The 27,480-nt window shown below is 39.9% G+C and overlaps 1 protein-coding gene across 1 annotated transcript; it reads right to left on the bottom strand.

Annotated features, from left to right (window-relative positions):
* Window positions 1-8,529: 8,529 nt before the first annotated feature.
* On the bottom strand, window positions 8,530-12,495 carry LOC120547616 (protein FAM161A-like). Its single transcript, XM_039783137.1, has 4 exons — window positions 12,273-12,495; window positions 11,169-11,446; window positions 9,919-10,086; window positions 8,530-9,779 (listed from the first exon to the last, which is right to left on the bottom strand). The coding sequence occupies exons 1-4, from the start codon at window positions 12,375-12,377 to the stop codon at window positions 8,837-8,839; spliced, it is 1,494 nt and encodes a 497-aa protein (XP_039639071.1). The 5' UTR covers window positions 12,378-12,495; the 3' UTR covers window positions 8,530-8,836.
* Between the last annotated feature and the right edge of the window lie 14,985 nt (window positions 12,496-27,480).

Raw genomic sequence — 27,480 nt, forward strand, 5'->3', positions numbered from 1 at the left:
TTTCAGACCAGACAACTAAACAATGAGCTAAAAACTCACTATAAAGCTTAGTAAAGTCCAGTGAGCTGCATATTCAGGTGATCATTTATTATAGATTCATTTTAACGAGCGACCCCTTTCACTTTGTCACATTGTTTTAACTTTTTTTATATTTGATACATTATTATATCATATTATCAATTATAGCCACTTTAAATTAAAAAAAATTTCACCCAAAGTCTTGCACTGACATTAGATTTAAATAAAATGATATGATTTGGTTTTAGTGGATTTAGTTATCTAGTCTTGTATACAGTATATGGGCACCGAATATCCACCTTTTGTATAACGGCTTGAGACAGCTGCCACTGATATTTCTAGTTTACCCCTTTCTTTTTACCCCTATACAGCCCTGGGCAGCTGGTAGCAGTAACGTGCCAAGAAATGTTGCAACATTATACGCCAAATATAAACATTACAAGATCGACTTACAGCTGAACTACAGGGTCTTACACTGGCAGAGCAGAGCAGGAACTAGGAAATATTTGGCTTTTTGCTATTTTTTTCAGTTTAAGATCTACTGGATAGCATTGTTATGTTTATACATGTGGAATAATGCGTTAGGTGTCACTGTTCAATCATGGGCCACACCTCTCACCCCCTACATGAGACAGTGAGTTCCCTGAGCAGCTCCTTCAGCAGCAGACTGCTGCACCCTCAGTGCAAGAAGGAGCGCTACCGCAGGTCCTTCATTCCAGCAGCAGTCAGACTCTTTAATGCAACATCATAATGTAGCACTGCTCGCTGTTTCTGCAATATGAGCCATCACTGGACAATATTCTGCACTATGCATATTTATGTATTTATCACTCTTGTTACCTCCAACTGTGCAATATGTTGTATCTATTCATCCGCACCTTACTCATCTGTATATCTGTGTATATATACTGTCTGTCTATATAAGAGCGTTTATTGTGTAAATATATCTGTTTTTATTACTATTATTATAACTGATTCTATTCTTGTTCTTATACTTTATGTATATTTGTTCTCCTATGTCTACTTAATGTGTATTTGTGTTATTCTGATGTGTGTACATTGTTTTTCTTTTGAGCTGCTGTAGCACAGGGATTTCCCCAGTGTGGGATTAATACAGTCTATCTTATCTTATTTTATGAACAATAGCAGTGCATAAACACAGTGGATGACTCACTTCCTATCACAAGACTCCTCACATCGTGGAAGTATACCCCCACCTTACCCGTTTCACAAGCAGACAGAAATCATCAGATAGAACACACCTCTGCTGTTATACAACAATATGAACAACTTTCATTTTCAAATAATGGGAGTTTATTTTAGTTTGAAAACAAAAGCCAATCACAATGAAAGAGCTGAAACAGAGTTCTAATGCAGTTAATGCTACAAATGTGATTATAAAGTTTACTATATATTCCGTATATTAGTTTGAATTAATAACTGTATAATAAAAACTATAAATACATACTACAAGACAAACTAAATCTTTATGCACTAAAACACAGGCGCACAAACAAAGCTAGGTTTTGTACTGGACATTACATTGTACACTATTATATTCACCATATAGATTGTAGATAGATTGTGTGTATGTATATATATAAAGCATCATGTTATCAAATAATTTAATATAATACCCAAATGTATGAACATATAAATATATAATAATTTGATATAATATAATACATCATAAGATGTTATCACGCAGAATAACATTTATTTAAAGAGATATGTATTTCTCTACACAGTAGAGCAAAAAGCAAAGAAATTACTGACTAAAGTGCGTTAAGGCTTTAGGTTGAGGTTAAAGAGGTTGCTGTAATGCTACAGGACCAGAAAGCGCACTCTTTGGTGCTCCATTACAAGTCAAAAAGCTTCCACAGCTTAGGCTCATGTTAAGACCAATATTTGGGGGTCCTGAGTGGACCAGGAGCCTGTATCACAAAGCAAGATTAGTGGGTTAGCCAGCTGTCTTTAGGCTTAACTTCGGAGCAGGTCGTCATTCCAACAGGATCCCAACATGGACAATACTGAGTTTACACTAAATTGACCACAAATTAAGAATAGCCTATATATACTTTTATGTCAGTAGAATCACTTTGCATTTCCAGACTTTCTTTGGGTGAAAACATAACTTTTTCCTGCAGATGTAACCTAATTTAGCTGGTATCACAGTTTCATCTCATAAAACAATGTTAGGTCACCCAAAGAAAGCCAGACTAGTCTGATCTTGCTGCGTGTTACAGGCCCCTGGGTATATTAGTGGGAATTGGTCCTCAAAGTGCACTCACTGGCACCGCAGAGAGTCCGTCAGCTTCCACAGCCTCAAGAACTATTCATCTGTGTCACCAATTAATGACTATTGGCTGTGCAATTATTATAATAGCTGACACTGTTAAAAAACTATTTGTGTTAGGGCCCCAGCTAGGGCCAGTCACAGACTGATGGCAGCATTATTGTAGAGCCCAATGGATTCTGTGGTAACAGAATCATGGACGGAATCCCAAAATTGAGAATGTAAAAAAGCTATAAAACAGATTGCATGGTGCCGTACATTAAGTCAGTGCTAAAAGATGACTGGAGATTTGAAAATATGACTAAGTCTAAGTTTACAACCGAGCTGCCCCAAAGTAACTGTTTTGGATGAAGGTCTGGTAAAGCGAAACTACCTGGAGACAACTTCATTTTATTTTAGATTAAAAGTGAGCAGAATAAAGAAGCTTATAGTGGCAAGATCTTACAAATTCTGTATCTCATTGTGTTTGCTTAAAGGAATACACCACCGTTTGTTGAAATAGGGCTTATCACAGTCTACCCTGGCTGTAGATAGGTGGGCCAATGCATTTTTTGTCTCAGTGCAAGTAATTAGGTTGTTTTTTTGTCTTTTGTTGGCTCACTTTTACTCACAACATGCTAACCGGCAACATAGGATTCCATTCACTACGCTAAGCTAACTAGCGGCCGCGCTGCCGGACTAAAATGATGCATGCACAAAAAATGCGTTGGCCCACCTATCTACAGCTAAGGGAGAACGTGATAAGCCCTATTTCAACAAACGGTGGTATATCCCTATCCCAAACTGATTACACCATACACTACATAGTTAATGCATAAATAGTTAAAACAAATACTACAGCATTAGATTATACTAATGAAAAATACAAAAAATTATATAATGCCTATATAAAATCAAGAAAATATATGAAAACAGTGTATCCCTGTGACTTTCCCGGGAATAAATCAGATAAAGATTATGTAGTAACGAAATGCACACTGATACTAAAAACACGAGTGAAACAGGAATATATTGGATTTAGGGATGCTACAGAATATTCCCTAAGGAAATACTCCAAATGGCAGTAAACTAATCATATAGACTAATAATAACATATGTAACAGATAAAAAAATGTATTTGATCAAATGAAAAGAAAAACATCTGTCTAGCCATACTGTTCCTCGACATCAGGCATGTTGTTCTGCGTCTTCACGGAAGTGTAAAAGAGATGAAAAGAGATTTCCACAGCTGTATACCCAAAAAAACAACAGTGCATTAGAAAACATGCCAGATAAGGACAGTTAGTGTCTTGTTATACAATGATTTACATAATTTTAGTACCGGAATGTTCGATTCTTGAACCTGTGGTACAGGAACCCCATCCCCAGACCCAGCAGCAGCAGCAGTGGGACAACAGTAAGAGCAATCCAGTGGTAGTGAGCAACCGCTGTCAAGAGAAGAGATTTTGTCTTTGACAGTTGATCCAACGATTCAAATTAAAGTAAGCAATTAATTGTGGTTCCCAAAATGTCAAACATTTCCTTCAAAGGTGTGTTCAGACAGAAAGCAAAGCAAAAGGTTTTTTTGTTCCTTTCCCTCTAGCCTCTCTCCTTTCACCTCTTGTGTCTGTATGTTTAGGAAGCAGATCCATAAAGCAGTCCAGATGAGCTCAGATTTTTCTCTCAAGTTGAAACATTTTAAACTTGTGCCCGTGCGTCTTCGCCTCAATAGCCTCTGCCTAGGAAAATGTTCTTCTACTCGTGCCCACTCGCATCTATCTATTGACTTAGTATGCAATCGTGTCTAAAATCACCTTGTGTTCTGTGTGAACACACCTGAACACTGCTGTATCAAGAGTGTAAGCAATAAACAACATTAGGCAAGACCAGTTTAGTCACTGTACAGTACAGTTTAGTCCACTGATTTGTGTTACAATATATTAATAGTATATATATATATATATATATATATATATATATATATATATATATATATATATATATATATATATATATATATATATATATATATATATATAATAGTTGGAGGTCAAGCAAGTGTCTATTAGTGACACAAGACACGCTCCACGTGTTCTCCTAAACTGCTGTCAGTACACCTTACCTGCTCAGCCCTATCTGGGGATAAATAGGAAGCACAAACACAGCACCTAACTGAGCAAAAAAGGCATAAATTGTGAATGAAATCAATTTCTACCCATTTTTGCCAGTCAAAACATGAGATGCTGTTATTGTGAGGTTTCATTATGTGTCACTGCTTCCTGTTGACTTAATGTGACAGGATGTGGTTTGCCTGGAAGTGATTTCATTCATAAATACTAGCAGAGGTCAACCATCACAGTTTGTGAAGAGCACAAAAAATGCACAACAACGCTATAAATTAAAGTATGTGAGCTTACAATAACAGTGTCTCAGGTCTCGACTACCCAAAAAATGTAAGTGAGAGACCGATTTTATTCACACTTCATGCCTTTCTGCTCAGTTCAAATATTTATGTCTGAATCATATCTCTTTTTTAGATAACTGTTATCTCAAACACCTTCTAGCATGTAACCCATATCTGATACAAATATCAACTACAATATAATTCACTTAAATTAATTGAGTTCCTACCTTCTCCAGTCTGCAGACCTGCATTGACCTGTCCACTGCAGTTGGCTGTAAAAAGAAGATATTCTTACTTCAGGAGATTGTATAAATAGAATAACCATTTACTTCAAACTAAATCAAGGAGAGAAAAAAGAAACATATGAAGCAAAGTCTGAGAGATCATGATACTCACTAGTGCAATTTGCCTCACGCCTCCCCTAAACAGAAATAATTGGTTTTCATTATCTCTAAGTTTCAGTAAATACAGTTCTTAAATCTTCTCATCACACACAACCAATATTATTAAAATGGATCAGTTTATATCAACATAATTCAGAAGATCTAACTTTACTTTGTATCTCTGCATAAAATCTTTCATGCATGAAGTTATGTCAACAGTGTAATACTGTACCTCGGTCTCGGACAGGCAGTCGCGATTGTAATGGATCAGCTCTGAGCACACATAGATAAGAAGAGTCCGGTGGCTTTTCATCGCCACCTGCCTATCCATAGGCGTCTCGTGGGTAGCGAGCGGGAACTTCTAAAGTGGACATATAGAAGACAATAAAATCCTAACAGCTTTACAAACTAGTTAAGATTGACACTTCATATGAATGGTGACATTTTGGACACATATCTGTACTATCATCTTCATCAAAACAAGCGCATGTATCACAAATCATTCTTACATGAGTACAGCTGACTTTAACTAGAGTTAAAGGGCCTACCTTTCAGAGATTTTGTTTACCATGACAAGTAAAAAATGTCTGCCATGATACAGGTAGATGTGGGATAGTGTTTTAACTTACAGTGCCGTTAGTCCACTGGTAATAGCAGTCGGTTTCATTGAACTCTGGGACACTGTAACGTGTCCGTCCACTTTCATGAGTCACAGTGCAGGGAAGGTCGTGAGCTATGCACATCTCAGAAAAGACTGGGGGAGAAAAAAAGGGAAAATGCATTACCAGAAGCATGATCTTGTCTTAGCCTTTATTCTAGATATGATAATACAATTACAGGACTGGAACCACACATGTTGCATAAGCCCATGAAGGCATCCCTGCCACTGTCACCACACTTCAGCTAGTTGTTATCCTAAACCCATGGTTAGATCCATAAATTTATTCCACCTAATGGCCCGTGTGCTTCATGTCTGTAGCCTATTGCCATGTCAGCCATATCAGCCCCACCAAAAAAGAAATGAATATCAGCCATTATATTGCTATCAGGCTCAAAAATCCAGTATTGTGGAGCTGCTGTCCTGTGTCAATTATTTTACAACTTTGCTCAACTAACTCTACAGCCCCTAAACAAGAGAGGAACACAGTGTTGATACTGTTGATATTGTCCCCCCTCCTCTCTTTCCTCCACACAAACACGAGGAAACGTTCTGGATGACGTTCTGGATGATGAAACATTTTCGGCGGACTATTTTTGGCAACAACACTCTCGAGCAATCGTGCCTCAAAGAAACAACATGGCTCAGCAAAACAGAAATCACATTTTCCACATATTTAGGATATTTTATAAATCAATGATCAAAGACTCGAGTTTATTTCTTGCGAATAATCCACCATAACGTTTTCTAACATACAAAAAATATAACTTCTCAGTATACTGTATAAGTATAGGCGTGCGTGCGTGTGTGCGCGTGCGTGTTTGTGTGTGTGTGTGTGTGTGTGTGTGTGTGTGTGTGTGTGTGTGTGTGTGTGTGTGTGTGTGTGTGTGAGTGTGTGTCATGTCATGCTTTTTACAGTAAATGCCTTCATTTCATCCTTATCCCTCTAAATGAATGAGAGAACATGTGTTAATGACATGAAGCAATGAACCGATTATTGATATTATTGATTACAGATAGAGTTAGCCTACTCTGATTACGTACGCTGCGGGCTATATGTTTAATTCATTAAATAAAAGTTTAGCATAAACTTACAGTGGTAGAAGATCCACAGGTAACCCACGCGCTTCAGCATCCTGTCTGCAGCCCGACTACCGGTCGCTATAGCCTACAGCTCTCTATAAGCCAACTTGCTCTCTCGTTCTACTACCTACCTGCACGGTGTAGGCTACACTCAGCGTGCGTTTGTATTCTGTCACTAGCGTGCCGCGTGCCGTAACTTATACTTGAGAAATGACTCAATTCTCGCTCACTCCTCTCCTCACTACACTCTCCGTAAATGAGCTTGGACTTCCCCTGAATATCAGCAACTTTTCGGTCTCCTGATCATCACCCCACTCTGGGAGGGAGGGTCCAGAGGTGTGGATCTTGATGCTGATGCAACAGATAGACACCCTGTGTCAGACCTCACTCAGATGCATTTGTGCAGTTTGACCCCCACCTGCAGGGTGTTTGAGATATTAAACCAATAACAATAACTTTTTCGACCTTCTTACCACATAGCCTACTGCCAAAAAAAAGAAAACTAATGCCACTAATGTATTTACACAACAACAAAAAGTATAAAAGTATTAAATAAATAAATGAATAAGCTGCTATATGTTGCTGTGGTCCATGAGGAACATACCTCATACTGCCATGTATGACAGGGATTGATTTCAAACTGGTGTCACTTCTAACCTGTTTTTAAGTCTGCACCAATTTGCTTGTCTGTTTATTTACAGTGGAAACAAGTTGTGAACATAAAATTGACTTGTCATCACTTTTTTAAGTGAATACGATTTTTTTTTTTTCAGCAAACAGTTGCTAATTTTCAAATCTAGCAGCTACAGAACAACAGTCTTGTTTGTGTCCACCTGATAAGTCCAACATTCCCTCTATTCACTCTATCTAGTTTTTGTTTAGTTTCTGGTCTCTTACAACTCCTGAGGGAAATATATGTCTCTATAGCTGCTATATGATCCACTATGGTTACCAACTAGTTTCTAACTGTGTCTGTCTGGCTGGAAATGACGCTATTAGAGTGGAGAGAGTGAACCAAAACAGTAACGTTTCAGACCAGACAACTAAACAATGAGCTTAAAACTCACTATAAAGCTCAGTAAAGTCCAGTGAGTTGCATATTCAGGTGATCATTTATTATTGATTCATTTATTTATTATATAATATTATCAATTGTTGTTTTTTCTTTTCCCAAAGCTGTGTTTTAAAGTATTGCACTGACATACAGTATTTATTTGGTTTTAGTGGTTTTAGTTATCTAGTCTCGTATATATGGGCACCGAATATCCACCTTTTGTACAACGGCTTGAGACAGCTGCCACTGATATTTCTAGTTTACCCCTTTCTTTTTACCCCTATACAGCCCTGGGCAGCTGGTAGCAGTAACGTGCCAAGAAATGTTGCAGTGCACCAAACATGGCATAAACAATGTAGGTTTTAAATTCATGAAACACTTTAATAAGATACACACAATATGTTTTGATGATAAACAGTGAATGTAATTCAATTTACAAAAGTTTCCACAGGGTACCTGTGGCTTTGGTGGTTCGATCCTCCCATCCACATATCAAAGTGTCCATGGGCAAGACACTGAACCCCAAATAATACAGATGATGTACAGTATGGTAGCTCAATGCCATCTAGGTGTGTGTGTGTGTGTGTGTGTGTGTGTGTGTGTGTGTGTGTGTGTGTGTGTGTGTGTGTGTGTGTGTGTGTGTGTGTGTGTGTGTGTGTGTGTGTGTGTGTGTGTATGTGTGTGTGAGTGTGTGTGTGTTTGTGAATGAATGTCAGGGTGATAAATCCAATATGCCATCCATTTACAATTTAAAGGTTAAAAAATAAGCCCTGAAATGTATTATAAAAACAACCCATACCTCGCTACAGGACATACAATACCTAAACTATCTGTGTTAAATGCTGTTTGGATGACTCTGCAGTAAATTACAATTGAGTTGCAGAATTAAACTAATCTACAAAAAAAAAAACAGTTTAGATGTAGCTATTGGTTTCCTCACGTTTTGCTGTCTTTCTTTGATTTATGAACACTGTCTCTCACACACTGATGTACAGTAGTCACTCTTGTTAGAGAGCAGAGGCTCGGGGCCACCTGGCTGCAGAGGGGAGTACAGGTTGCAGGCGGTGGCTTTGAGTGGGTCGGGGTAGGACCACTCCCTGCCCCTCACCATCTCAATGGACAGCTCGATCTGCTTCTTAACGGGCTTGGAGGACGGGCATCTCTGGGGCCTACGGGAGTCAGGAGAGGTGTCCGACTTGGAGTGGGACACGTCCGGCTCCGGGTCGGAGTTTGGATCACTTTGGCCCTCCGTGGCCTCCCTCTCCAATGTGCAGATGGTTAGAAACTGTTGGCTTGTGTTCTTGCTGTTTGCTCTGTGTTTGGTGCCGTACACCGAGCTAGGCATGGGTCTAGCCTTGAAGGCCTGTCGTTCCTCTTTTGGTCCCAGCTTCTCCAGCTCTGCCACAATCTTGGCCTCCTTCTTCCTCCTCTCTCTCTCCAGGAAATGGAAAGGCTGTGGTGGTGGTGGTGGTGGTGGTGAAGCAGCAGCAGCAGCAGAGGCCTGGTTACTTCTGGTGCGACAGTTACTGAGACTACTGCTACTTCTGCTTCTGTCGGATCGCTGACCGTGGCGACGGCTGATCATTTCGTAGAGAGGTACATGTATGTGCGCCGGTGCTGGCGATGCCCGGAACTTTTTCTGGCATTCTTGGAGCTCCTCCAGCTCCCGTCTCAGCAACATGTTCTCCAGCTCAATCTCCGAGCGAGTTCGCACCTTGTGCCTCTTCCTCTCCTCCTCTCTAAGCATCATCTGGAAGGGTTTGGGCACGGTGACGTTAAGGTTTGACCTGTCCCGGACCCCAGTTTGACGGGACGGTCTTCCCCGTGGTTTCGCACAGGAGGATTTAGGCTGGAATCGAAACTGCTTCTGGTTCATCAGTTCTTCTGGGCTCAGCTGGTAGTCTCTGGGAGAAAATAGAGGGTGAAATGTGATGATTAATCTGAAGTGACAACAAAGGATCATCTTCCTCTTTGTTTCCTCGTCTTGGCTTCCACTCCAAGAACAGTCAGATTTAAGAACATGTCTGCAACTACTTCACCAACCTCCCAAAGGTTCGGTCCTGGGCAGGAGTTCTTCTTGGATTGTCCAGCTCCGGTTCCCCCATGCTGTCCTCTCCACACAGCTCTGATTGGTCCGAACCGCTGGATGTGTCATGGAAGTCCAGCTCCTCCTGGGAATTGATCCTCTGGAGTTTCCTGGCAGGGCCGCTACTGCAGGGTGCAGAGATTATGTATCAGGGAGGAGGAGACATTAACTTTACTGTCAGAATGAGTAGCTGTACTCATAGGGACAAAGGAACCTTTTAACCTTTTCATTGTGCAACAATTGTACAGCAGCTGCATGACAGGTACTGCTACATTATATCTGATCTGGTGCTGAACATCGTCATTAAATATGACTTATAGGCTTTATTTTTGTTGATGCTGATTATGATCGCCGGTCTTGACCTTTGGTCTTTAAAACCTTGAAACACAGTCCCTGCAATAAATGGAAGACTAGCCCTCCAAACAAACTATCAAATGACTGCCTGGATGGATGAATAAATACAACAGCGCCACCCTAGATAAACATAACACTAACAATCAGAATTATGCATTGTAATGTGGTGCTTATTTTCCTTCATAACCCCTGTCTGACAATTAATTGGAGAAGAGGAATTGTGGGTTTCCAATTTAACCTCACAATGTTAGTGTATTCACGTAATGATTGATATGATGATGAAAATAATAAATAATTCACTGCAACCTGTGTTACAGTGTCTTTCCTATCAACTGCTGCATTTGCTGCTGTGTACTAGAACTGTAGTACATAAATCAGATCAAACACTTGTTTAGGAAATCCCCTACACTATAAAATCCACTTTTAAGTCATACAGTAATAGAAAACTCATCTAGATGTCTAGAGTGAAAATGGGCTAACTTTGTTTGTTTTAATGGCTTAATTTCAGTGTGAAGCACATCCTCTAACAAAACATAGAAATCTATTTTTATACATCATCTTTAAACACGTTCTTACCCCCCTCAGATTAGGGCTTTTCATAATGTTATTGTATGTTGGTTTATATGAATATTACCAAAGATTTCTATGTTTTCTATGTACTGTATGCGTGTTGAAGAAGTTTGTGTACCTGATCCTCAGTAGTAGGATCAGCAGTTGCATGATGTGTTCATACTTCATTTACTCCATAAATTAGGTTACACTTAGCCTTTAATCTGTTTCACATTGAAATTTAGTCGAAATCCTTTTGTATGTAACCGGTGGCAGCTTAATATGAAAGTCTAACATATCCAACCTGATTGACAGTCTGTCCTCTCTTTTCTGTGTTCTTTCCAGACCTCCGTCATCTTCCTCTCCATGCCTCTCCCCGCTCTGGCTAATGTACATCTTCTCCAGCTCGGCCATGTTCCTCAGGTGAGCACTCTTCAGCTCCTCCAGCCTCCTGTAGTACTCCTGGTTGGAGAAGTAAACATGCTGCTCCCTCTGCAGACCGTAGATTTCCAGCGACAGAGCGCTGCGAATGCTTCTACCACTTTTTACTTCCCCGCTGCACTCTGACTCCAGATCATACTCCTGAAAGGTTGGAAGTTGTAAACATTGTGCCGTTTGGTGGATGCATCATCAACATAATAAACATTGACAACTTATAACTCGTAATGACGTAACTCTTTGCTGTTTGATTATGTAATCTTTCTTTTTACTGTGGTAAACATTTTATAGTGATAATCAAATAACCAAATAACAGTCTTACTGTATTTTAACATTCCCTAAAATGATGTTGTTGACGAAGTATGGGAGAGGTGTTTAGTTATTGTAAATGGCTTACACAAATGTCTAAAATGTCAACCTGTAATTAAAGAAAAAGTCATTACATGTTTTTTTTGCAATGCACTGCATGCTTTGCATCTATTTCATGCAACAACTGTGGTTGCATTTCAAAGCTAAAGAGTTTGGCTGAAGACCCAGGGTGAGGATGTGGGGTAACAGAAGGAACTAAACTAGGGGATTTCCATCCTAATTTCAATATGTATATACATATGTAAAAGACAATGTGGCATATAAAGTTGTTGGTGTGTAATGTCTAAATAATAAATGTAAATATACTGCATCTCATTAAAAATGTAAAATAAAATGATTTAAGTATACCTCCAACTATAAAACTGTTTGTATTTGTAACTGTAACTTATTTATATATTTTATTCTCCTACTTTGCATGAAACTTGTAAGCCCTAAATAAGGTCCAAGACTCATTGAAGAAATTTGAAGAAGTCTTACTTGCTTAGATTAACAGCCACAATAAAAATGATCAGCTGCATTCAAATTGAAATCTTCCATATTCCATAAAATTCCATATTTTGCAGGCGGTTTTAAATGTAGTTTATTGTCTTTAAAACCTCACCTCACTGGTGCACTCCTCATCTGTGAAGTAATGGTCTCTTTCCCCTCCATACAGAGCCATTAATTCCTTGTTCTCCAGAGAGGTTGAGCGATACATCGCTGCCATCTTCCTCGTTTTCTCCAAAAAACAGGAACTTCACAACCAGCCTGCAGAACAGAGCTTCTGTGTGTCCTCTGTTGCATCAGTTTGCCCACTGACCTGTTAAGCAAATAGCATGGGTTAGTCCGAGCAGGACGCAGACAAAGATTAGCACACAACTTACTGACATACACACACACACACACACACACACACATATACACACACAGACTGAAAGCTTTATCCTCTTATCATCAGGAGGAGTCGTGATTTTACAGTCGTTGGCCAGATGGTCCATATGGTCCAGGGCTTTTCACGTGAAGACATGATTCAAAGTCAGATAGAATGTCTGTGAGGATGCTCCCAATCTGATTTACAGATTAACTTTCTTAAAAACAGCATCATGCACCTGTTGCGGTTCGCAAAAAGGCCTGCAAGAGTGAAGGGGAAGAAGTGAAAAAGACACCATACTTGGTGACTTGCAGTGTATATGACATAATATGAATACCTACAGAGCGTTATTGCTAATTGGTCATATTGATTATGTGAAATGTCTGGCACAAGTAAACTCAGAGGATGTGCTGTTTTCCAGAAAGCCTGTTTAACTGGCTCAAAACCAGCTAAACCCTTCTGAGTGGCCTTTTTTGTGGTCATATGTTAGGACATAAATACAGAGCTTCTAAAGTTTTGCCTCTGAATGCTTTGGCCGAGATCAAGTGAAGTGAAACCTGGCCTCGGAGGTTTTGGGGGATTTGACAGATGAAGCTGTAGAGGGAGGACACAAACCACACCCCACTGTCTTAATTGGTTTACTTAGGTTTCTCCTCACTGTCTCCCCATCTGTCTCCTGTCTCCTTCTATTTCACCTCCTGTCCATCTACCTAAGACCCTGAGACAGCCGGGGACAGAGAGATCTGAAAAAGAAGAAGAAGAAGGGACAGGGTGATATTTCAGAGTCAGTAAAGCAAAATGTTCTAATGTAAAGAATGGGTTAGGGCAGCGTTTCTTGCTTATGAACCCTTAAATTCAAGAAATAATTGTGACCCACCCATCACAGGTTATGACCGTAGCGTATAGGGAACAGAAAAAATTATCTTTCCTTTTAGATTTCTTTAGTGACCATAAATGGTGAAAATATCCTGTAATTGAAAATTAAAAAAACATGCATTCCTCTCTTTCTTATGCATTTAAAAAATATGGTTTGTACCTACAGTCATGTGAAAGAATTAGGACACCCATGCTAAAGTTGACTAAAAAGAGGAATAAAAAAAATTATCTTTTGGAAATTGATCTTAATGCCTTAATTAAAAAAATGAGGAAATATCCAACCTTTAAGGACACCAATTTTGTTTGTGAATGTATAATGTATCGTAAATAAATAAATGTTCTTCCTTAAAATACAGGGGGCATAAGTAAGTACACCCCTATGTTAAATTCCCATAGAGGCAGGCAGATTTTTATTTTTAAAGGCCAGTTATTTCATGGATCCAGGATACTATGCATCCTGATAAAGTTCCCTCGGCCAGTTATTTCATGGATCCAGGATACTATGCATCCTGATAAAGTTCCCTCGGCCTTTGGAATTAAAATAGCCCCACATCATCACATACCCTTCACCATACCTAGAGATTGGCATGGTTTTATTTCAGTTAGCCTAATAGCTGGTTTGATTTGCATTGGGAGATGATTTTATGGAAAGTACCCCATGCCAATCTCTAGGTATGGTGAAGGGCATGTGATGTGGGGCTATTTTAATTCCAAAGGCCAAGGGAACTTTATCAGGATGCATAGTATCCTGTTCTTCCTACAGCAGAACATCCCTCTGTGTTCTTGATCTTCACTGGCATCAAGGCCACGAGTTCAAAACGATAATTCAACAGCGTTGCAGTTCATACAAGACAACATCTGTCCACACGGGGGAGCTGTTGCACTTTTTGTATGAAACCTTCTTTACTTTCAAACGTAGGCAGCTGTTATTTTAGTATGTCAACATGTATATATCTATGTATATTTTCCAAATGAATAGTGTCGTTTTGAGCAATGATTAAGACAATTTTTATTTGAACTTTACGTAAAAGTTGAGGTTCAGTAGTGGTTCAGGTTCATGTGTTTTTTTCTTCCTTCTCATGTTGTACTTTCTGGAATTATGTATTCGGTACCTTCTGCAGTTCTCAGAACACCCTGACCTCAACGTTCACAGAACTTTTCCTCCACATCCTTCCTGGTAGAGACTCCTATTTGTGTGTGTGTGTGTGTGTGTGTGTGTGTGTGTGTGTGTGTGTGTGTGTGTGTGTGTGTGTGTGTGTGTGTGTGTGTGTGTGTGTGTGTGTGTGTGTGTGTGTGTGTGTGTGTGTGTGTGTGGTGTGTGTGTGTTGTGTGTGTGTGTGTGTGTGTGTGTGTGTGTGTGTGTGTGTGTGTGTGAGAGAGAGAGAGAGAGTTATATCCAACCAATTCTACCTGTGTGTGTGTGTGTGTGTGTGTATGTGTGTGTGAGAGAGAGAGAGAGTTATATCCAACCAATTCTACCTGTTGAGGGTCACTGGTAAAACAGTGGAAGTATTTTATTACCACACGGTACCACTGTTGTGGGATTGATCTCAGTACTCGTGGATTAGCTGTGACAGTACAAGGCACACAACATCAGTGCAAACACAAAGAACTCAAGTGCTAAAAGGAAAAAACATACAGTACACAACTCCACATGCAATCACAGTTAGGCCGACTCTTGTGTATTCATCGATTGCAAGGCTTTGCGTGTGAAGGGCTGGTTTAGGCATTCTGTCCTGCCTCGTAGTAACCTGTGTCCTCTGCCAGAGGGGAGAAAAGACACTGAAAAGACATGGTGAGCTGGATTCCAGTGTGGGGAGTTTGCAACCTATGATTTGTCATGCTCTGGTGATAATTCTGTCAATTCTCTTTGTTAAATTCAATTCAATTTCATATGTAGTGTGAAATCACAACAGAAGTTATCTCAGGAAACTGTACAGAGTCTGGACGACACTCTATAATTTACAGAGACCCAACTATTCCCCCCAAGAGCATGCATTTGGCGTATTTGTTGTGTGCTTGATTTCATTACCAGTCTATTGGAGGGTTTATGTAAGAATATACAGTATATAACTCAAACTATACTCTGTACAGTGTTAGAAAAATGTGTATTTCTGAAGAGGAAAACACTTGATTTATGTATAAATATATTGTATTACACTGTACATCAAGAGCCTTGTTGTTCAGTTGTTTGATTAATAAATATTAACACTACCTCATGTTTTCCGTATAAAGACCATGGGCTATACATTATCGTATAATGTGAAGTTCACAGACTTCTGACATTGTATGTGTGTGTCCAGTTTTCCACTGGGCTCCTCAGTGTGTTGGCGTTGGATGAATAGTGGCTGTGTTCAGTCCGAGTGGGGCTGAGTAAACAGTCATCACAAGCTTGGCCGTCCTCTGCCACACAGAGCAGTGCGGCTGCACAAAGCCTCAGTTCGCCGGTTTACTAAACCACCAAATATCTGAAGGGTTTGTGATTTTATTCTAAAAGCAAATTCTCCTTGGGGCAATCGAGGTTTCATTCATTCATTTAATCATTCTTGACATGATGTAATGCTTAACAGGTCTCTTAAGTTTTTTCTTCAGCTGGTAGTTTCTTTCTCAGTGGCCCTTCAGAGAAAATGATGACTGTTTTTATTGCATCCAAATATAATACAAGACACTCTTATTGATAATAATTTGTGATTTATAAGCAATTTTGGCTATGGTTAGTGTCAAGTTTTCGTCAAGGTTGGAGTTGCTACTATTAAAAATACTGTTAGCTGCTTGAGGCCATAAATGTATCTGTTTCAAAGTTGAGGAAAAACAGCAGAAAAATGTTGTTCTTATTTCTTATGTCTTCTAACATCACATTTAGCATTTTTTTCCAACTTAATGACCATGTTTTCATACACTGTCTTTCTACTTCTGTAAAACACTTTGTAACTTCTGTTTTGAAAATGCTGAATAAAGTTTTACTGATTATAAGTACTGGCAAATATATCAGATTTGACTTGCAACTGATCATTACTGGATTCAGACTCTGACTTGTTAAAGATCCCATGACATGGTGCTCTTTGGACACTTTTATATAGACCTTAGTGGTCCCCTAATACTGTATCTGAAGTCTCTTTCCCAAAATTCAGCCTTGGTGCAGAATTACAGCCACTAGAGCCAGTCCCACAATGAGCTTTTCTTAGGATGTGTCATTTGTGTGTCTGTAGCTATTGAGGAGGAGGGGGGGGGCAAGGTGGAGGGTGGGGGTGTGGCCTTGACCAACTTCCACTTTGCTCGTTTGAAAGCCATGATGTCTCTCTCTCTCTCATGGGCGGGCCAAATTCTCTGGGCGGGCAAAGCAGAGAAAGGGGAGGTAACCTTGCTCCTTATGACCTCATAAGGAGCAAGGTTACCTCCCCTTTCTCAAGATTCCAGATCGGCCCATCTGAGCTTTCATTTTCTCAAAGGCAGAGCAGGATACCCAGGGCTCGGTTTACACCTATCACCATTTCTAGCCACTGGGGGACCATGGCAGCCTGGGGGAACGCATATTAATGTTAAAAAAAAAATGTTCATGCCATGGGACCTTTAATAATGTATTTCACAGATTGGTGTGGCACTCTGAACATTTTTCCTTAAGCTGAGTTTTATTTTTTAAATCCTATCTCGAGTCTTTTTCAAGATGAAGTTTTACAGTTCACTCTTTTTACTTAAGTTAATGTTCCGTGTATGAGAGGGGTCCCGGTTTTTGTTTGATTAATAAGATCCATAAAGTTAGGGGACGTCTTTTCAAAACCTGTGTGTGATGTATGAGACTCAATAGCAGCATCGAAAGTGTTGTCTAGAGTGTTGCAGCTTTAAAAAGAAATACAACCAAAAAATGCTTACTCTTTGCTGTAGTAAGATGAGTTCATACGCATAGAAATGGATGACATATACAGTCAGCATGAGTAGCATGAGCTTAAAACATTGCAGATTTCACATTTGTAAATCCTTTGGAATCTGATTATTTGATTATTATCTGACCAGTTTGTAGGATTTTGGGGGATCAAAACTGAAAATCAACACTTCTTCACGTTTTTTAGACACATTTTTCGATGCTTTATTTAAACATTTTTGACGGGTTTTGTTTTACTGTTTTTGTCGCTTTTTTAAACATTTTTATCACCTTGTATGACGCTTTTTTCTACTTCCAATGCCTTTTCTCGCTTTTTAAAATGTTTTGTTGCTTTTTTAAAACATTTTGTGACAACAGGAAGGTTAATGTATAATCACCGCAAACTAAGAAACTAAGCTGGCCCTCTTCCACCATGCATGTACCATGGAGCTGGCCCAGATCGGACAAACCAAACAATGGCTCTAGAGAGGGCCTTTCACGTTTTTTCGTCACCTGAAGTCCACCGTAGGTTCACACGCTTCAAAAGAGAGGGGAGAGAAAAGGGGTATTAACTTGGTTGCAATCTGCAACCTCACCACTAGATACCACTAAATTCTGCACACTGGTCCTTTAAGTGTTAACCTTTTCTCTTTGTAGATTATCACTTTTTTTACAACAGTTACCAATAATTGTAAATAGCATTACATGTGTTTTTTTTCAAAGTAATATGGGAACTATATGAAAATGAAGAGATGAGAAAATTCTTTTGATTTAACTATTTGTTTAAACTCCTGAGTTTATTAGGGCTCTTCTGCAAACTCAAAGGATGGGGATTTTTTTTCTGACAGGACCCTTAAAGCCACATCCCCTTACAGAGAACCACAACCTTCTCGGAAGAGGCTTGGGTTTATGAGAAAATCCCCTTCACCTCAGCTCATCTCACATACACAATACAGTTAACATACATAGGTGCACACACTCACTCATGTAGTACCTGAACTCAAAAACCGTGGGCGCAGACAGACACACTAAGCCCTTTCGCTGACAAAGACGTGGAGTGGCTCTTTCGTCTGCTAACCTCCCACTTCACAGCAGCACTTCACAACCTGTTTCGTTTTGAGAGGGATACTCCACCCTCTTGTCAACAAGCCCTGTTCATTAAGGTTCCTCAATCCACTTCTGTTACACCACCTGGGCTGTGAATGAGAGGCTGATCGCAGCCTAAATATAAAGCTTAGACAAACATGGCTACCGCCCTAAAGACAGACGTAATGGGATGCAATTACAGTTAGATGAAGATGGTGTTCTCTACTTGCTTTAAAATATATATATATATATATATATATATATATATATATATATATATATATGTGTGTGTGTGTGGACGTACAAGGAAGAAACTGTTCTTTCATATGTATTTAAGTAATTAATTCCATGTCCCAGGGAATGTGTTTGTGTTTTCTTCAGGACGTCAGGAAAAACACTGTGTTCTCATGTTCATGTTTTCAGCGACTCTGCCACAAGCTCTGCTGAAGGCCTCTGCTCTGCATGCCAGATACTAATGTTTCATGTACAAACTGCAAGTGCCAGTGGCTGCAGGGAGTTCATGTGGCACATGGTGTAAATGTGTTTTTTAAGGATATTCCACAAAGAGGAACAAACTGTTAAAGATACAGGATTACGACTGTAACTGTCCCTGGTAACATCTCAGGGGAGGACCTACTGATAATAGAGACTGTAGACAGGCAAAGATATTCAGTTTTCCACATAACTGTAGTCTTGTCTGGAACAGAAACACAGTACATGTTTAAGGTGTTTTAGGGTAACTGAGTGCATCCATTCTCTGGTGTTCTTATCTGTGATGGTAAATGCATTCCAGAAATTCTTTTTTGAGACGTGTTTATAATTTATGGTTTATCTCCTTTATATTTGCTTCAATGGCTCTTTCCAACATTTCCCAGAATGCCTTTCGACAGCCCGCAGAGACCAAATATAAATCTGTTGGAATTTTGGTTGGTGGTGGTAACACATGAGAGGGTGATAACGATAACAAAAACAAAGAGAGAGAGAGAGAGAGAGAGAGAGAGAGAGAGAGAGAGAGAGAGAGAGAGAGAGAGCAGAATGTCTTGTAGTTGCAGTGCATTCTGGTCTACTGAGGTTACTCTTCTTCTTAGTCAGCAATCTGGTCTTCTTTATCTCAACTTTAATCTTAGTTTTAGTTAGTTTTAATACTTTTAACTACTTTATATCTGTTTCTTTCTCATTCTGATTAATCAATGCTCATATCAGGGACACTAGTGCTGCAGGCCAGGAAACAGGGCCATTTGAGCAACTGATTTCATGTTTTTGTGACATCAGCTAGCCCCTCACACATCACCCCCTTAATGTTAAAAGTGCATCATCGTGTGAAGATGAATGACAGGATGTAAAAAGAAAAAGGATGTGTTACTCGGGCTGCGACAACATCCTTTTGTCTAGATTCGATTCTTTCAAGACACATGGGTGCCAATTCGATTTGTAGAAGAAGTACATAACATGGATTTTCTGCATTTTGCAGCCACATGCTGAGAGTCAAAAACAACACACCTTCCACGTTCTGTGTGTGTGTCGCGTTAGGTCACGGCAGTTTCCTGCGGCATCGCTATGACGACCAGCCACGCTCGCCTCACTCAGGGGGGTACTGAATCTGCAATGGAGGACGGGGCACCGCGGCCGATTCAAGCCGAGCCGAGCCGAGCTGGTACTAACAGTGGATATGCGAAAGAGGTGTTCGGTAGCCTGGCTCCGCCCTCCTATGTACTTTGCGCTCAATTTTTGTTTTTCTTCAGTACTCCGTCTGGGATTGCGATATATTCTTGGGTTTCCTCCGGCCAAATCTTTGGCAGGTCCAATCAGCGAACAGAGGGAGTGGCTGAGAACGATGACGTTGAGTTTGTGCGCTAGTTTGAGTTGTAGTTCCGTAATGGCGGCGGAGAAAGATGCGAGCGAAGCCATTCGGTCCGTTGTGGCAACACTGCCGAATATCCAGAAGTTAAAGCCCGAGCAAGAACAATCTTTGCTGAGTTGTGTTGGTAGCCATGATGTTGTGGCCCTCCTCCCTACGGGGTTCAGGAAAAGTTTGATTTTCCAGCTCGCTCTGGTGAATGAGTTGGCTAAGGCGAACGCTAGCGATGCTATGGTCACGACCAAACGTTAGCGATTGGTTATGGCAGATCCAGAGTGGCTCTGGGCAGATCCAATAGTTTTAAACTTCAACAGAGTACCCGCCTTCAAGGAAGTTAACACTTGTCAATGGAGAGTGGCCAGACTCTCTGTACAAATGAAATGTATGAGAGTCTGGTAGGACCAGGCTAGGTGTTCGGTCAGTGCCCCATTTGGGCCACCATAGTCAATAAAAGTATTGGCATGCCACAGCTGGACACCGAAAGCACCAATGTCAGTTCAGCCATTATTTCTTCCTGGTTAAAAGAGTTCAAGACTGCAAAATCCTAAAGGTATCATAACTCTGTTGCAAATAGTTGACTGCTTTGAACAGACTTGTGAATGCTTTGCTTGGATAAAAAGTGACCAAAGTGACAAAGTCAGTGAATGACTATGAATCTTTAAACTGAACCAAACAAAACAAACTGAATCAGAAAAGTGGTACATCATTTTTCACTTGGGAAAGTTTTTGGGTTAGGTGTTTCTTTGACATACATTTAAACAACAACATGTACAACATAAAAAAGTTGACACAATTTCCAACCTCAACGTCTGTGCGTCATTAAGAAATACCCAATCCAACACATTGTGAAAGGAGAAGGAGACAGCAGCCTTTATGCAGTATGTCATTGTGTGAAACGCTTATGTTCAGCATGAAGCAGCTTACTCAGATGGCTTAAAGATAGCACTTACCTCATGTGGGGTTATTTTCAGCTTTGAACATGTGTGCTTGTGCTCGGCTTATTTTTATATCTTGCTCTTAAACTTCTCTTACAGATCGCGTGAGGGGAAACTTCCTGATTCTTTTTGGAGGTCAGACTGACAGAGCTCCATCTCCCTGTCTGTTGAAAAAAGTGATAAATGGCCATTAAACCCTGGCATGAAGAGACTTTTTAATGCATTAACAGATTATTGAAAAGGGAACAAGGTGATGAAATAGAGAACAAAAGTAAAAGTAAGCAGTTGTAAAGTGAGCGCTGAGTTTAACAAGTACACTTGAACACATCTGCTCTTTGGTACAAGAGTCACCACAAACATGCGCATTGATGTGTGATGATGTTCCCAAAAGCACACACGAAGGCTCACTTAATCCAAAAATGTATCGCTAGTTTACAGTTTCAAACCATGAATCTTCCCTTTCAGTTTGGAGCTTGTACTGTCATAAACTACACACAATTATTTAAAAGCTTTTTAAAAATAAACTCCCCATACATCCAAAACCTGCTGCAAGAAGACATTGAAAATTTCAGTTGTTTCCACTTAGACAAAATAAAGAAATATGGGAGAAAACACCCTAAAAAATAATTATAGCACACAATTCTTGTGATATACAGATGGTATTTTGAAAAGACGAAAGTCAAGTAAATTTTATTTATGAAGCCCAATGCCACAAACCACAAATTTGCCTCATGGGGTTTTACAGTCTGTACAGCGTATGACTCCCTCTATCCTTAGACCCTTGGTTCGGATTAGAAAAACTCCTTTAATGGGCAAAAACATGCAGGAAACTTCAGGAAGAGCAACGGAGGAGAGATCTCTCCTCGAGGACAGACGTGATAGATGTTGTTTGTACAGAATAGGCCAAAATAGCAAACTTTCAATACGACAAAAGATTGTAAACATAATATAGCAAACAATATAACACAATAGAAATGAAAAATATGATCCAGGAGGACGTCGAGCGACTTCCTGATACCGCCAAAAAGATGAGCCACACGACCTCTGATCCACCAATTCTGAAGTTCTTTTTTTATATAAAATCTGAAAAAGAAGGAGTCCCAAATGTTTATGAGCTAAGTCAAAAGAAAGATGGCCACTGCTCAATGCTGGGTATTCAGCTGAGGGATCATTGTGATGTTGGTGAAGTGATTTGGGGTCCAAACCTGCAGGGGTTTCTGTGGTCTGTTCTCCACATCTGTTTGAATAAAAGCAAATGGAATACATTAGGCTGTATGAAAAATGACCCCGCCTTCATGCTCTGTTCAGTTTGAGCTACTGTATAAGTGTGTAAACTTACACCACCATCAGTTCAATATCTCTTTTTAGCAGCCATCTCAAACAAATACAAAAGAGACAAACAAAGGCTTCTCTGGCACTGTGGTTGGTCTGTAAAGAGAGCGAGTAAGAGGGAGAGGTTATTCTAACACTCTGTTTGGCCTTTCATAAAGAGAGTGATTCCTGTTCCCTTTTATAGGCATCACAGTAGCTCGTCTCAACAAGCGGGGGGTCAAATACATACATATCAAGCAGAAGTTTGGTCTATTCTCTCAGTTTGTGCTCTCATACTTTCTCCTCTCCATATTTCAGGAAGGAATGTTTGCTTTGCACAGCTTTTGTTTATATATCTTGAATTTGCTTTTGTCCTTGAATGGCCCTCACAGTGTACAGTTATTTTTTTTTTCATTTCTTTCCTTCCGCTCAAAACCGGACTATGTAAAAGACACGATCATTACTTTTAGTAATAATCAAAGATGTGCTAGAAAACACATCTCACTCTATACAAACTAGTACTTCATGCTGCACCATTAACGCATTAAGGCATTATTTTACAGTAACAATGAAAGGGATCCTATTTTATCTGCAATAATAAATAACTTCTTAATACGTCTTGAAATCTTCTCTTGATACTTTGTGTGATGTTCTGTGAGCTATGTGAGTAAATGGGAAGTTACAGATTGTTGGTCCTTCTGTGATGTCCCTCCATAGATACAAACTGTCCAGACACACCCACAAACATGTTGACAACTCTCTTTCTTTTTTCTTTTTTTTTTTTTTTTTTTTTTTTTTTTTTTTTTTTTTTCTCTCTCTCTCTCTCTCTCTCTCTCTCTCTCTTGTCTGAGAGTCTGGTTTTACTGCAGAGGAAGTAACCCATTAAAGGTGGTGGTTTGATTTGAAATCGTTTGGGAATGTGCGTTTGTGTGGCTCTGCACAGTTTTGTGTAATGTTGAAGATATTGTGTGTGTGTGTGTGTGTGTGTGTGTGTGTGTGTGTGTGTGTGTGTGTGTGTGTGTGTGTGTGTGTGTGTGTGTGTGTGTGTGTGTGTGTGTGTGTGTGTGTGTGTGAAAAAAATAAAAAATCCGTAGTCATCATGACTATCTATGTCCAATAACAACTGTGTTTTATTGTATTTCCATATAGTTTTTATGATACTTAGGTTTTTACATTTGAACTTTTCCACGCTTATGAAATCACTGTACCGTGTGCGTGCGTGCTCTCAGTGTGTATACGGTGTTTGCCTGTAGCTCTGTTGTGTTTGTGGCTCTTGACAAAAGGACCTTGATGTTGTTCCAGCGGTGTTTCAAGCTGAGGTCCAGTCGAGCTGCTCGTCTCATCTCTACCTCTAATCTCTAAAACACAATCTGACTGTTCTGTTTCTGCTCTGATTAGACTGCCTTGCTCCTCGCTGTGTGTCGCTGGTAGAGCCACAAAGTCTGGGCCAACGCATGATCAAACTGGGCGCTTATTAATCTGTCGCCACACAGTACGTCTATGCTGCCTGGCTTGTGACATCTTGTGTTTACTGACCATCAGGAACAATATTATTAAATGTATTAGAATAGCGGTGCTGTTGTTGTTCCAACTATTTCCTATCTGCTTTTAAATGTGTTTTTAAGTAGTAAGATTTGCTCTTAATTATGTAAGTACCATTAAAGGGTCAGTTAACCCAATTAACTGAAAACTCACAGCAAGTGGTATTTAGCCATACAGGTTTAAAGTGCTCATATTATGCTCATTTTCAAGTTCATAATCTTATTTTGAGGTTGTACCAGAATAGGTTTACATGGTTTAATTTTCAGAAAACACCATATTTTTGTTGTACTGCACATTGCTGCAGCTCCTCTTTTCACCCTGTGTGTTTAGCTCTGTGATTTTAGCTACATAGTGAGGCATCTCACTTCTATTCCATCTTTGTTGGGAGTCGCACATGCGCAGTAGCTAGGTAAGGACTACTAGCTAGAAGCTAGTGGTTAGCCACCTCGTTCTCAATGGCAAAACACTGCTACAACACCATAGAACTACTTACATGTCCCTTGTCTGCAGGTATTCCACTCAAAATTGGAAGTGCGCCTTTGTTTAGAAGAAGTCTCCCGGCTAATCCTGCCTTGTACTGACCGAAGTTGAAGAAACAGCTAGCTGATGTGGTATTAGCTAAAGTGGTTAGCACACACCAAATTTTTCTGCCGATGACATAGACAGCCCTGCCGATTTTGACCAGCTCACCCGGAGACTGAAGGCAGGATACATCTAGAAACCCGTATCTCACTCAAAACAGCATGGATGTGTTTTTTCCCAAGTTTTTATGAGTGGAAGCACCAGAGACACAACAAAAACACCCCAAATCCCAGATAAAAAATAATATGGGCACTTTAACACTCGGGTTAAAGTTTGGTTAGGTTTCGGAAAAAAATGATTGGGTTAGGTTTTGGGAAAGATCACGGTTTGTGTCAACATTCATACTTTAAGGTTAGGCAAACATCCTTTGTGTGAAATGACTACCAATGCAAGCGGACCTGTCAATATGGTTACAATAATAAACACATGGTTAAGGTTCGGGAACAAACGTGATCATGCTTTAAAGAAATCAATGTTCGCGGTTTGAAATTGGATACGAACTGCCAACTCCTGTGTAAAAGTCCAGAGTTCTGTTGGAGTACAATTTAACATCATAGTGAAAAAATAAATGTACTTATCAATGGCTTCTTCTTCCCTATTTTTTTTTTTACAGTAGCAGCTGCTTTAAACGGATGCATGATGTATGTACTGTATGAAACAGATTCTGCATGTTAGCCTATGTCAAAAGCAGAAATGATTCACCAACCACAAAAAAGATGCACAACCTCAAGGCAACAGAATTAAGAATTTACTGTAACTGAAATTTCGTTTCTGAGTTAAAACAAGTGAAAGCACAACTTTCAAAACTGAAAGGGTTTAACTTCACTGCGTCTCTTCCTGTGGTGAGTCACTTTTTCAACTGCCAGCAGTTAATCAGCGAACCATTTACTCTAGAATTGGGGTGGTTTCAGGGAAACATAGAATACGTTAATTGTCCTCTCTTTAAACACAGACAGTGAGGAAGTACTGTACTGCACAGGCAAAATTATTTTTAGCCACATATGTTATGACACCTGTGTGGCAACCTATGTTATGTATTTACTGGAAAAGTGCTGGTTTCATGCCTCACTGGATTTGCACTAGCATTTGCACTCAGGAGGCCAGTTTATGGGAAAATGTGTAAATGTGTTTGTTTAGCATGAAAATACAAATTACATACCACAGTGTCTGCTCCACTCAAGGAATGTATGAAGAACATTTCAGGACTGAAATAAATAGGAACCACTGAGCTCCAACTATTGAGAAAAACAAACCTTAGCAAAGCTTGTCCAAGGTGCAGCGCAGATTTGTCAATGCATGAAAAAAGTTTGCAACTAAAACCACTTTACTATGGGCACAAAAGTTGTTGTTTTTTAGCTGTCAATCGTAAATATGTGTGCTGAAAGAGACCTTGCCCACTGAGTGGGATCCGTTTTCTCCTTGATTGTTTATTCCCCAGGATTGGTCCTTGCTGAGGCAGCACTTGCTTTAAGCTAAATGCTAACATTGGCATGCGAAAATGCTTAACTGCTGATGTTACTCAATCACTCTCCTCCAGGCTTTTCTTGGGATTCAACTAGTCAACTTTCCAGGTCAATGTCCACCTGTGTGCCTGCAGGCTACAGCCACCTTAGCCTCCATGAACTCCATGTATACATACCAGAGTAAATGGATTAAGGTCGAGGACAGGCAGCCCCTCACCAGCAGGAAACATTAGCAAGCCAACAAACGTTTTACTACACATCATTATGGCAAGCAAGAAAGAAGCCCGGCTTCCCTCTACCATTATGCATGTTCCCCAGAGTCAGCATTTTCTTGAAAAGCATGCCTCGCCTTCTGCACTGTCATGCCCAGGGCAGTTTCATATTTCTGATTGATATCAGGCAGATTAATTGCAAAACGACACCAAGAGGGCATGTGGACCAGGTGGTAACTACATTTGATTTAGCCTTTTTTTATATACTAGTCCACTTATTTCTTGCTCTCTGCTTTGTCTTCTCCTTTTAAATAACACGTTCCTGTGTGGTTGCCAAACTTTCCTCTCCCTTACTCTTCTCCTGTTGCTTTTTCCACAAGTGTCTCTGCTTGACATAACATCTCTAAAAACAGTAGGCTAATATTACCACCTATTACCACTATTCTATTTTTATCTATGGCCAATGTTTCTCAGGACACTATTTGGAGCACCATGGTATAGCCACTCATTAGTCACATGACAGGAATATATTACCAGGAAATGTTTTGGAAACTTTCAGGACTTTCAGGGAAACTTTTGATAGCATTTTTCATAAGCTGTGTTGCATCACATTACATCCACTGTGTGATTAGAGCTGTCATGCCAACATATAGTCATGCATGCATCAGTTGACATGGTAGGCTAAATCAACTCTGTGTGTGCACTTTTTGGTTGAGTGGATGTGCCCATAAGCCAATTGATTGGGCTGAAAATGGCCCAATTGCTATTTTATTGGCCCATGCATCCCTGTGTTTTGGCCCTATTTGGAACGAGAGCTTTTCTTCCAAATATGGTATGCTCGTGAATATTTAGATGAGCTGCACACTGATTGGTTGAGCGAACCACATACACATACATTGGAGACGAGATAGCAGGTCTCATATTTCAGACACTGCAATGTTTCATTACTAAATTCACTTCTGAGACTTTTTTTTATGCGATAAATCAACTATATAGAGCTCAAATATGGGTCGTTTTACGAAAATTGATGGCTAATTGCAAATTTGGTAAGCCGTGTCGGACTTCAGGAGGTCCACACAGTCTGACGAGACAATATATAAGGTCTTACAAAGCTAACGCTTGTGTCCGATTTCAATTTAATGCATTTTTGTGAACGTGAGGGGTTTCGTTAGCTGCTAGTGTCCATTCAATCCTATGGGTAGCTAAAGATCGCGGCTAGCTAGCTAGCTACACTT

The sequence above is a fragment of the Perca fluviatilis genome, chromosome 19 (assembly GCF_010015445.1).
Source record: "Perca fluviatilis chromosome 19, GENO_Pfluv_1.0, whole genome shotgun sequence".
NCBI lineage: Eukaryota > Metazoa > Chordata > Actinopteri > Perciformes > Percidae > Perca > Perca fluviatilis.